The sequence below is a fragment of the Haliotis cracherodii genome, unplaced genomic scaffold (genome assembly GCF_022045235.1).
Source record: "Haliotis cracherodii isolate W230 unplaced genomic scaffold, xgHalCrac1.p SCAF_13, whole genome shotgun sequence".
In the NCBI taxonomy this organism is placed as follows: Eukaryota; Metazoa; Mollusca; class Gastropoda; order Lepetellida; family Haliotidae; genus Haliotis; species Haliotis cracherodii.
The window spans coordinates 38,572,850-38,585,312 of NW_027266268.1; the positions used below are offsets into that span (position 1 = coordinate 38,572,850).

At 39.6% G+C, this 12,463-nt stretch overlaps 1 protein-coding gene across 1 annotated transcript; it reads right to left on the bottom strand.

Moving 5' to 3' along the window:
- Positions 1-1,953: 1,953 nt before the first annotated feature.
- On the bottom strand, positions 1,954-4,988 carry LOC139458692 (uncharacterized). Its single transcript, XM_071240105.1, has 3 exons — positions 4,976-4,988; positions 2,533-4,296; positions 1,954-2,234 (listed from the first exon to the last, which is right to left on the bottom strand). Exons 1-3 carry the CDS (start codon positions 4,986-4,988, stop codon positions 1,954-1,956), a joined length of 2,058 nt encoding a protein of 685 aa, XP_071096206.1.
- Between the last annotated feature and the right edge of the window lie 7,475 nt (positions 4,989-12,463).

The window sequence follows — 12,463 nt, forward strand, 5'->3', positions numbered from 1 at the left end:
GCATGGTCTGCCTGTAATTTCGGAAGTCAGGTGCATGTTGGGGGCACCTGCTTCCTGTACACTCTAAAACTGCACTCGCTGAAGTGTTCTGTGTGGGTATGTCATAGTCAGACGGAATTGTTATCATATATTTTCTTAGCTAGTAAATGAATAGTCTGTAAATACTTCTACAGTCGTACATGTATTCGTAGTTGCTAACATTGGTACCTTATTTAAAAACGTTGATTAAACTATGTCAGAATTTAAAATATATTTAATTCATAGACAGAATCAATACAATAATTGTAAATGTATCAGTGAAAACAATTTTGCAGATATTCAGGCTACATATATACATATTAAATGGCATGCAAGAAAAAATGTATTTGACAAATCTTTAACAATGATGATTTATTGTATGAAAGGCAAAAAAACGTTACTTCACTATGGTGCTATAATGATATACAGAATATCTCGTTTCAAAGATATATTGTTTTACAGTAGATTTGTGCTTGTTTATCAGTGTATACATATAGTGATATAATGATTCATAAACGTATAAGTATTCATAAACCAGTAGCGATTAATAAACACATGTTTATGCTACAGTCGGAATCATACTGTGGATTAAGAGTTGTTATAAGAAGCCTGCTTTATTATATTTGTAATATCAGGAAAGGGTAATATATCAATACATTTTAGTGAATATGGTGAAAACATAAAATGGCAACATCTTTTTACACAACACACACGCTTATTCAATTGCTGCAGGGGTACTAAGACAATTGTCTTTTGGAGAAAGGTTTTTAACATAAGCATAATATTTTATCTATTAAATTCTACAAAGTTCTAGGTTAAAATATGAATGGCGATAAGAAGGGTGATTGTACTGGGAGGAGAGGTTGACCTGTGACACCAAAGCCAATTGATTCCGTTTCCCTTGGTGACAAGAAATAACTACTTTTGAGTAGCAGGAAGTTACCCAGACCAGGTCTTGTAATCTAAGTGCCAAAGAGCAAATGTACTGATGGAATAAATGGTTATTCAAGAACTGATTGATTGGAATACTGATTAAGGGTCTTCACGCGCCTTCCAGTCTGACATAGTATTTGTTCTCCATCCTATGTTCGATTAATTGCTGAATTTAGGAAGTTAAACGGGTATTTTAGATAAGAAGTGTTGTTAGCGTGAACTGAATCCACCACTAGAGGGTATGGAAATTATTTATTATTGAGATTAGCATTATGACTCATTCCGTAAGACGTTAAACATTATTTCAGTATGAGGAGCTCAAATTACAATTGAGCATATTTTGTCAGTTGTCTGAGAGTGGGGCAGGGATTTGGAGACTAACTCCTGACCAGAGAACTTCTCTCTGTATATTGGAAGTCTAGACCAGAAAAAAAAGTGAGAGAAAACACATCTGAGGACATATTGTGTGTAATATTCAAGACTTCCATCTACAATATATGGACCCAGAACCAAGTGGAAAGACTATGTTGCTTTGGTAGAAGGGTATCACATTTCCGACATCTACGGTTACAGTACCATGACAACCAAAGTCACCGACAAAGTCATCCAGGCTGACACATTGTCATAGAAGTAGATGTTTTACACAAAGTCATCGGTAGTTTACACAAAAGAATATATCTCAGGCCATAGTGACACAAAGATGGCCACACTACACATTGAAACCAGTCGATCATACTTTACATGGCTTACATATAGGTCACTCACATGTCCACATCAGGCAGTCACTGTTGTCTTCCTTTGTGACATATCAGCTCCCTCCGATACAAGAATATGTTTCACAATAGACATGTGTCCTTTCTAACAAGCCAGCAAGTCATTATTGTATTATTGTCAGAAAGTGACAAATCAGCCTCCCTCCGAGACAAGAAGGTTATACACATCATTACACCCCCTCGTATTGCCATCATTGCTGGTGCCTGCATGAAGGGGTGTCTTTTTCTACTATGTTTTCGGGAATAGGACATCTTTCCTCCAGACAGCACTGTCCTCTTCATCCGTGAGTGACAGGTCAGCCCCCTCTGAGACAAGACGGTTATACACTTCATAATGTCCCCCTTCTGCAGCCAGCATGACTGGTGTCTGCATACCACTGCCTCCTTTTCGATTGATGTCAAATGTTTTAAGTGATAGCAGGTGTCTCACAATAGACATGTTTCCTCCCTTGCGTGCCAACATCAGACAATCACTGTTCTCTGCATCCGTGAGCGACAGGTCAGCCCCCTCTGAGACAAGAAGGTTATACACATCATAATGTACCCTTTCTGCTGCCATCATGACTGGTGTCTTCAACATTCTACCTTTACAGTTGATATTAAATCTTTTCAATGACATCAAATATTTGACTGTAGATACAGATCGATCCACTTGCACATGCTAAATGGAGACAACAACTGCCATAGTTGTCGGTGATACAAATATCTGCCCCTCCCTTCACAAGGAGTTTTAAACCTTCATCTTCTCCTGACGAAATGCACATCATGGCTGGTGTACATCCGTCGGAGACAGGCACATTTATCATACCTGGAACACCCTCTGCAATAACCTTGGTTATGTCTGTGCTTCCTGATTTACAAGAATGATGAAGACATGTATAGCCTTTACTGTCAGCTAGTTTGATATCTGGTCCTTCCTCCAACAGGAACCGGAACACATCCAAATGGCCTGATTCTGCAGCAATCATGTGGAGGGATTTGTCTCCCTTTGTCATGTTCACATCAAATGCCTCACCAGCGTTGAGCTCTGTTATGATCTGTTTGAGATAACTGAGCCTACCATGTTGCACACAGGCCACTATGCCAGAACGGAGATCAGTTATGGACCTATGTGAAAGTGCCATACCAATTTCCTTTTTTCCAAGCATTTCTAGTGATTGTTCAAACAGAGCATGATTATCTGACTGTGACACCCAATTCAAGTAACACTCTCCAAACACTTTATCTTCCTGTTGGATTATCTGTGGCAAGTTATCAGACAGATCGTTTGCAAAAGAACTGGATATGTCATCATTATTGAAAATAGGGTGTTTTAACGTCCACTTGAAATATCCTTGTCGGATACCTTCCACCAGCCTCGTCAACACCAGGGGGTACAGACCAGGACTGAGGTGGGTCAGGTTTGTGACATCATTAGTGATTGCTAGCTGTTGCTGGCCTCTCTTTTCCCGTTTTACTCTTTCGTATAGAAACTTCAGTGAGCAATGTTTCAGCAACAAAATCGGATTGTAGTTTCCAAAGGCACAAGCTGTTGCATCATAAATGGATGGATGTGAGAAGAAAGCCATGTTTTTCTCCACTGTACAGTAGGTTCCAGTTAAATTGCCGATCTCGTTACCAATTTCTGTAGGAGTGCAAGATGGAACCACTTCCTTCACAACTTGAAACATATCTGTTTCTCCTTTACCAAGCTGTAACGAAACAAGGTCCAGTTTCCCTTCACATAGAAAGAGAAGAATAAGAGCTGCAGACCTGCAGCTGTGTTCACGGACAATAGTGTCGAGGTGGCCTCTCAAATGTGTCACGGGATTCTGGAAAAAGTCTTCAGGCGATAGCACATGGAAGTCTGGGTTAGATGTGTATAGGCTACAGATCAGAGGATATCCAAACATTTTGGTCTGTAAATGAGCGATAGTCTTCACATCTTCCTCAGAGATGTAACACATTGGGTATCTTCGCATGTGGGACCTGAGAATAGTCTCCTTTTCGTCATCTGTGAGACATTTCTTACTTAAATCAATGACACGATGCAGGTTAAAAAGGTTGACTTTGAACTGATGGAGTCTTGCACGTCCCTCATTCCAGTTGTAGGTTCGCGATGTGAAAAGGAAGCAGAGTTTGAATGTCTGTTGTGATTCCTTCTCACTTGGCTGTGATTCATCCTGGTCTGGTTTCGCTTGTCTCCTACCCTGGTTGGATCTGGTCTTACATTCCTTCTCCAGAATGTCAATCTGTAAAGCTTCTTCCAAGGCACTGAACACTTTCTGTGTGTTTTCTAAATTAGTTGGAAATGTAACGGAGCCGAAAATGTCATCAAAGACAATGAATATGTGATTGTGCCGTTTGATGATCACATTCACATCAAACTGTTCAATATGTTCTATGAACAATACCTCATAATGTTTCCTGAGATATTTCTCACAGAGCATCAGTGCAATGCTAGTTTTCCCATCTCCTGGGGCTCCACAGTTAGCAGCATGGTCATACCTTTCCAGAAGATCCTCTGCTGTCTCTAGTTGGTCGATTTGGACAAAAGTATTTTTCAGATTGTCTATTCTTGTGATGACACTTTCTGAAGAAAAAGAAAAAATGATCCACATTAACAATGACACCTTTCTCCTCTCATTTTGGAATTATTCGCATGTTGAACAAGAGTCATCAGGTGTGACATTATCATCCCAGTCTGGTGCAATTCGGAAATGGAATTTGAACACCTACACCCCACTTTTTGTTCATTGCCATTGGATACCTTCACTTGAGTGAAGGCAAAATGATGCTGTTTGAAGCCAAGATCCGTACAGAGTGGAGGGGTGTCGGATTGCAGCTTTATGATTGGTCGATGTTTTAATTAGTTGGGGGAAACACTTAAACAGCGAGAACAGTAAACAAATAGAGAGCTGCTTTCTGACTGAAATGTCATGTCTAAGGGTTCAAACTTACGGTTTCCTACTGTGAAAGGCCTTCTCTGAGAGTTCAAACTTACAGTTTACTACTGTGAAAGGCCGTGTCTGAGGGGTCAAAGTTACAGTTTCCTACTGTGAAAGGCCATGTCTGAGGGGTCAAAGTTACAGTTTCCTACTGTGAAAGGCTGTGTCTGAGGGGTCAAAGTTACAGTTTCCTACTGTGAAAGGCCGTGTCTGAATGGTCAAAGTTACAGCTTACTACTGTGAAAGGACGTGTCTGAGGGGTCAAAGTTACAGCTTACTACTGTGAAAGGCCGTGTCTGAGGGGTCAAAGTTTCAGTTTCCTACTGTGAAAGGCCATGTCTGAGGGTTCAAAGTTACAGCTTACTACTGTGAAAGGCCATGTCTGAGGGTTCAAAGTTTCCTACTATGAAAGGCCGTGTCTGAATGTTCAAAGTTTCCTACTGTGAAAGGCCGTGTCTGAGGGTTCAAAGTTACAGTTTCCTAGTGTGAAAGGCCATGTCTGAGGCTTCAAAGTTACAGCTTACTACTATAAAAGACCGTGTCTGAAGGGTCAAAGTTACAGTTTCCTAGTGTGAAAGGCAGTGTCTGAGGGGTCAAAGTTACAGCTTACTACTGTGAAAGGCCATGTCTGAGGGTTCAAAGTTACAGTTTCCTACTTTGAAAGGCCGTGTCTGAATGTTCAAAGTTTCCTACTGTGAAAGGCCGTGTCTGAGGGTTCAAAGTTACAATTTCCTACTGTGAAAGGCCGTGTCTGAGGGGTCAAAGTTACAGCTTACTACTGTGAAAGGACGTGTCTGAGGGGTCAAAGTTACGGCTTACTACTGTGAAAGGCCGTGTCTGAGGGGTCAAAGTTACAGCTTACTACTGTGAAAGGCCGTGTCTGAGGGGTCAAAGTTACAGCTTACTACTGTGAAAGGCCGTGTCTGAGGGGTCAAAGTTACAGCTTACTACTGTGAAAGGACGTGTCTGAGGGGTCAAAGTTACAGCTTACTACTGTGAAAGGACGTGTCTGAGGGGTCAAAGTTACAGCTTACTACTGTGAAAGGCCGTGTCTGAGGGGTCAAAGTTACAGCTTACTACTGTGAAAGGACGTGTCTGAGGGGTCAAAGTTACGGCTTACTACTGTGAAAGGACGTGTCTGAGGGGTCAAAGTTACAGCTTACTACTGTGAAAGGCCGTGTCTGAGGGGTCAAAGTTACAGCTTACTACTGTGAAAGGCCGTGTCTGAGGGTTCAAAGTTACAGTTTACTAATGTGAAAGGCCGTGTCTGAGGGGTCAAAGTTTCAGTTTCCTAGTGTGAAAGGCCATGTCTGAGGGTTCAAAGTTACAGCTTACTACTATAAAAGGCCGTGTCTGAAGGGTCAAAGTTACAGTTTCCTAGTGTGAAAGGCCATGTCTGAGGGTTCAAAGTTACAGCTTACTACTATAAAAGGCGTTCATACAGTTTGGCCCTCACTCTATGCAGGTTCATACTCCAATGACCTCACACAAAGTGAAGCTCAATTCTTAAATAATAAATAAGATGGCTGGTGACAACATATCTTCAGCGATAATGTGACGTCACTTCACGAGGCAACAAGGCTTTACTTTTCAGCAGTTGCTCTCAAGCTGCTAAAGATGCGCGCCAATATTGTATGACTGTAATATTGTTTGTGACAAAACAGCTAATAAGGATTATAGTTTTATCCTACTCATGTAAGCTTAATTTTCATCAGACATTAGCATACAGAATACTTCGTAAATAGATCTAGCCTAGTTGTTTAAAAAAGCAACTAAGAGATGGTAGATCTACAAGTGGTATCCTAAACAGTATTTACAAAAACGTTTAGTGATGTCCAATGCACAACCTTATCACAACGTTTATTTGTTACGTTGTGGAATAACGTTACAATGTAACGTAATACTAACGTTGTCATAGAGAGATCGTAGAGAGATGTAATTATGTTTGGAGACTTAAGTATTGAGAGATGAAAATTCAAATGCCGAAAATATAGGAACGTAATGCATTAATTACTGAAATGGTATTCTGACAAAATCAAGTTGATTTTGATGAAGCAGTTCGATTCCGATATATATGACTATCAAGAAGCAAACTGTATTACGTGTCACCGACGTTTTAGGAACGTAGTTACAAAACGTTGCGTGAAGTCCGATGCACGTTTTCACAACGTAAATGTGCAACGTTGTATCACGGCGTTACCAATCCACAACCTTACCACAACGTTGTGACAACCAAATGTGTTAGCTGCTTGCCGTAAAAGGCGACTGTGCTTGTCGTAAGAGGCGACTAACGAGGATCGGGTGGTCAGGCTCGCAGACTTGGTTGATGCATGTCATCATATTCCAATTGCATGTATCCCACTCATCAATATTGCAGCTTATATGGTGGCCGTCAGTAAATATTTGATTGACATCTCAGCAGTTTGGATATGAAGACCTGCCTTCCCCTGGATGCCACAGGGACATATATGTCCCTCCTCTACAACCATCACTTTGAAGTCGAATAAAATTCAAAATACATCACCCACACAAATAGACTTCACAGTTTTGAATAAGGTGGGAGATTCCCTGTTCTGTGATATCACCCACTGGCATTTTAGGCCAAGCAAGAGTACTGAAAATGACCTCTGAAAATTAGGTACATTGTAAATGTCGCCATTTTTTACACATTACTAAATCACCACTCACGGCGTTATTTACAGCATGTTTTGAAATCTAAATTTTGGATATTTACTCGGAGAAATAAATTTCAAAAATAGCATATTAGTGATCACGGGTATCTGTCTTTTATCAAATCACCTATGATCATTCCAAAATGTCTCCGATAACCCTAGAATCGTTTCGAATGTTTTGGAAAATACGCAAACACGAACGCCGAAGTGAACTTTCCGCCATAATGGCTAGTGTTTACAAAATCACGTTTCAGGTACACCGGTTATGAGGCGCCTGTAACATCGCGTATATTTCAAACTTAGCTGCCATACACATATCCTTTAATTCCTCATACATTTTAGAATCAAATGACCAATGGTCTTTGTCACCAATACAAAGTGGCTAGATGAAATCAAGCAAAATAAGTGAGGTGTGAAAACGAACGCTGTGCTCGAAAAACTGCACTTGGTTGAAATGTAAACAAAGCAAAATTCAGATTTTACGCAGTGTAGCATTTTCTCCTATTCTGAGCTATCCATTCGTCTATTCGTTCAAGATATAGCTCAACATTTTCAGAATATGCATGGGAAGAGAATCGTAGGAAGAATTAGGGAATCTAAAATAGATAAATTGCAATGATTTGATATTTTCAACAGAGGTTGTCAAAGTTACCGTTCTGTGTGACGCCATGACTGACGCAAAATCACGCATAACGACAACGGTATTTTTCGGAATTTCTGACTATTTCCGTTTGTTTCAATGAAAATGACAACAAATAACAGTACATAGATTGTCAGAATGTTTCTGATTACTTACATGTCACATTTATGTATATACGATCCTTGAATCAACGAAAGTCCGCTCGTAAAATCCCGCGTACTGTTGACAGGAACATGCCATTTTGTAAAAGTCGGTCACAGGTAGTGATGTCATACGTCAACATTGTTGTACATATTTGGTAATTTCTTTGAGGTGAAGGTCCTTGAATGAGAGTGCACACGATCATTGTATCATGCTGTTTACAGTTTCAGTGTATATTTTGCATATCTTTTATACATTTTTTCACACAATTAATTTCACTTTGAATATTTGTCAATGTTCAAAATGATATCATACGTAAATGTAGGCCACAACATGTATGAACGAACCTTTGATAATCTCCTGTTTGTTTGAACATTATTTACATAACAATTGATAGGTTTATAGTGTCGACTGACGATATTTCTTCCCTTTGGACAAGTGTTACAGGATGAAGTGTAAATGTAACTGCAGCATGTACGTATTTCTTGGGATGTGTAATAAGTCAATAATAATAAGTTCATATAACCAATGTCCATGAAAAGCCGTTTCATTTTATTTTATAACTAAAACTGAATATATTACTTTAACAAAATGGATAATATTTTTCGGTAAAAAATAGGCACATATTTCTGAAATGTCTTGGCCTTGGAATTGTCTTTTATGTCGTTGGATACAGAGAACAGTGGTATCTAACAATTCGCCAGGTGCGCTTTAGTCACAAACAATTTACGAATTATTCCTCTCGTTTTGCATTATATAATCAATGGGTTCATTCTTTTTGTCAATATTGTGATCACAGGATGGTAAACTGTTTACTTTATTTCTCCAGGAATTGTAAAAAGTATAAAAATAAAACCCATGCCAGGCACCCCATTGGTTCAAACGTATACGATTACCCTGATAATTCTATACCAATAGAGCTTTCTTTGCATCTTTTATTGTGTAAGAAATAATAACATAATAATGAACAAATATATGTCCAATATTGAATATAATTTGGGTTGTTTTGAAATATTCTTTTGGGAAATTCAGTTCGTAAATTTATGCCAAACAGGTGCGTGTCTTGTCCAATTAAGATACAAGATAAACTATCTAATTGTTTACATATTCAAGACATTATTTACTTGGTGAAAGCAGTCATTTTATGTTGTGTCGAAAAAGCGTCAAATTCCGTTCCACACATCGATATTGTCCATACCATGAACGAAAATTAGGGGAGAAGTATATTAATCAAAATACCAGTGTCGTCTTTTTCCGACGTTATGAAAGACATAAAACAGCCATGACGTCAAAAGGAATGGTGTTATTTTTAGGGTATTTCATTACATTTGATGATAAGGCTAGTGCTCCATTAATAATGATGCAACATTAGTCAAATTACACTTCCACAATCAGGAGAATGTTGGAATCTAAGGACTAAGTTATAGGTTAGATAAGGCCATCCATTTATCTATTACTTCCTTTTTATGAAGTACGATTTCATAATTTCTTAACGTGTACAGTTTCAATATCGATATTTGTGTTGGAATAGTTTGGTTCCTCCTGAACAAAACACCACGAAAATATATTGTCCTTACCCACAGATAGTTCTCACCAAGTGACCTGAGTTACAACAAACTGGAGCTAAGCATACCGGAGTTATGCCCCCTTTTCTTTGTACGTGTGTAACCTCTCTGTCGCCTTTTGGCGTCATAGAGAAAAAACAGTTTTCGTCATTTACGGCAAGCTGTTTTTGGAATTGACTGTATGTCGATATACATACACATATAACTCCATTTGATATGTAGTTATGTCGTTCAGATATTAGGCAGTATTTTGTTCGCTCACAGTTTCCGTAAAGCTTCTTAATAAAAAATATCGTCGCACAGTACTTTCTTTTATCGTTGTACGATAAAAAGCGGAGAAATTTATTGTTTTTCAACGCAGAATAAATTCTCGGACAACACCTGGAAGTGTCTTTTTTAAAACCGGTTTAATATTTGCAGTTAAATCTACACCATCAAATAGGAAATTTAATATTCTCCACCTTTGCGTAATTTTATAGCCAGAGGTAGATCCAGTGCCGCATGAGCGCAATTCTCGCACAACCTTCACTTTTCCGATCTTGGGAAAATGTGCGTCAGAAAAAAAACTCGGCATCCAGAGGGTAACTTAGTCAGGAAGCCTGACCACCCGATCAGCTTATTTATTACCCACGTGGTGAAGATACAGGTGGTAAGATACTAAATCCGTACGTCACACGTGTGTCGTACAAGGTTGACCTTGTTTTATTCGTTTTGATTGGATAACCGTGACCTCTGTCACACCGGGACTACTTTTTTCATTCATAAAAAATCGCGAGACGTCATTCATTTTGCGATTACAAGGCAGAACTGAAGAAATTCATGAGAACGAGAGATATTTACAAACACTTTATTAAACCAAACAAGATAGTCACACGCATCACATTCGGTTTGCATTCTATATAAGTTATGCATAGAGCTCCTACAGACATATAATCGAGCTAGATCTATAAATCGATTTACAATGAACGACTGCCGATCGAGCGCGTCCCTTGAGCGTGACGCACCCGACCATTTTCGCAACTTTCAATTTGATTTAACGTAAAAGGATAAGCGTGGTGAAATGAAGTCTGTTTAAACTATCTGGACAGATATCTAGACTTACTTGGGATGATCCGGTTGTGCCATCGGTGTCCCCTTTGAAGCGTATTTTATGGCGCTGTTTCGGGAGGTGTTGTTCATGAATGAACGAACACGACAGCACGACCAGATCACTTACAGTTCACAGTTCCGATACAAATCACTGGAAAACTCCGTGGAAGTGTGCTTGACTTCAAATTTTGTGGCCCCAAACATCCCAAATGTGAACAGTAACATTCCCTATCTCTAGCGTAAAACGCTGTGAGTGGATCGCGGTTGTCTTTTCTTATTCCGCTGGCGACCTTGCCCTTCGATCGTTCGAAGCTGTCACTGACATGCAAGCAGATTTTAGTTTGTTGATTTTCACGTCTTCAGTATATAGGGTGGTACAGTTAACATGAATGTCTTTGGCGAACAGTCTGATTTCCCTCTTCCAAAATGGTACGGACATGAGATAAATTCAGCTGATAGATCAAGGAAACCGAAACATTTTGAATGCACAGACGGGACCCAGGCAGTGTGATGCGTGTGACTGTTGATCCGATATTCAAAGCGCGGCGCTAATGTTACATTTCAAATTTTCTTTTCGGTGTCCTGCGTTCTAACAACATGGCGCTTGAATTACCATAAGTTGAAGACTTTCTTCCAAAAGGATCTTGAGCGTCGGTGCTGGTTTGTTTGCAAACAGAACAGCAGGCGCATGTTGTTAATGCGTATGCATAAACATGTCAACAATGCCCATATTTGGTCATATATCAATATTCATGCGCAACCAGATTTTGCAACCGGTTTCAGTTTGGTCTGTCAATGAACGAAAGTTGCTATGTATTTACACTTAAATATATATTTAACGTGGGTAATAAATAAAATACCACACTCATTCTCGTTAGATACCATTTTTACGAAATTCGTGAACTTTCTATGGTATCTGACCTCGCTTTCGCTCGGTCAGATACCATAGAAAGTCCACTCGTTTCGTAAAAATGGTATCTAACGAGAATGAGTGTAGTATTCTCTATATATTACAGGGCATCTTCCCGGGGCAAGTGAGTTAACTGACTCGATTGCAAGATTTGCAAAGTACGAGCACCGCCGGAACTCGGCGTCAGCAGGTATTTTCCAAATGTTGTCATGTTTTAATCAAGGTGTTCACGTGATTTGATGCACTTTGCGTTGTAAGATCCGTCTTGTCACTATATAGATCTTGATTATTCAACAGAACGCTTGACCGGGCGCCGCCATTTTGTTTGAAGCAAATGCAAGTGATGCTAGAGGTGGAATCTGATTGGCCAACAGGAGACGCATAGAAGGGACACAACTCGTAATTAACCACTTGTGGCGCTACAATCGAGCTCAGAAATTCCAGCCGAGTTCGGTAAAGGTGGAAACTGGACTTTTATAGTCAGTTAACTCCATTGCCTCGCGAAGATGCTTACAGGGATCTTCATGTTTGACTTAAACAGCATATACCGACCTTGACATTCAATACAACCATGACATGACAGATGCTAACTTACACATGTTAAGGTAATTCTTCTTCAAATTCTTTAGGTTGATCATTGGCTCATGTGAACCCTTGTGACCTCAACCATCATGATTGGTTGGTTTGTTTAACGCCGCACTCCAATATTCCAGCTATATGACGGCAGTCTGTAAATAAAAGAGTCTGGACCAGACAATCCAGTGATTGACATCATGAGCATTGATCCACGCAAAT

Excerpts from the sequence above, each read along its gene's own strand:
- LOC139458692 (XM_071240105.1), bottom strand. Across the intron at positions 2,235-2,532 it reads TATTGCAGAGGGTGTTCCAG|AGGGGGCTGACCTGTCGCTC; the intron begins GTATGATAAATG and ends TTCTTGTCTCAG.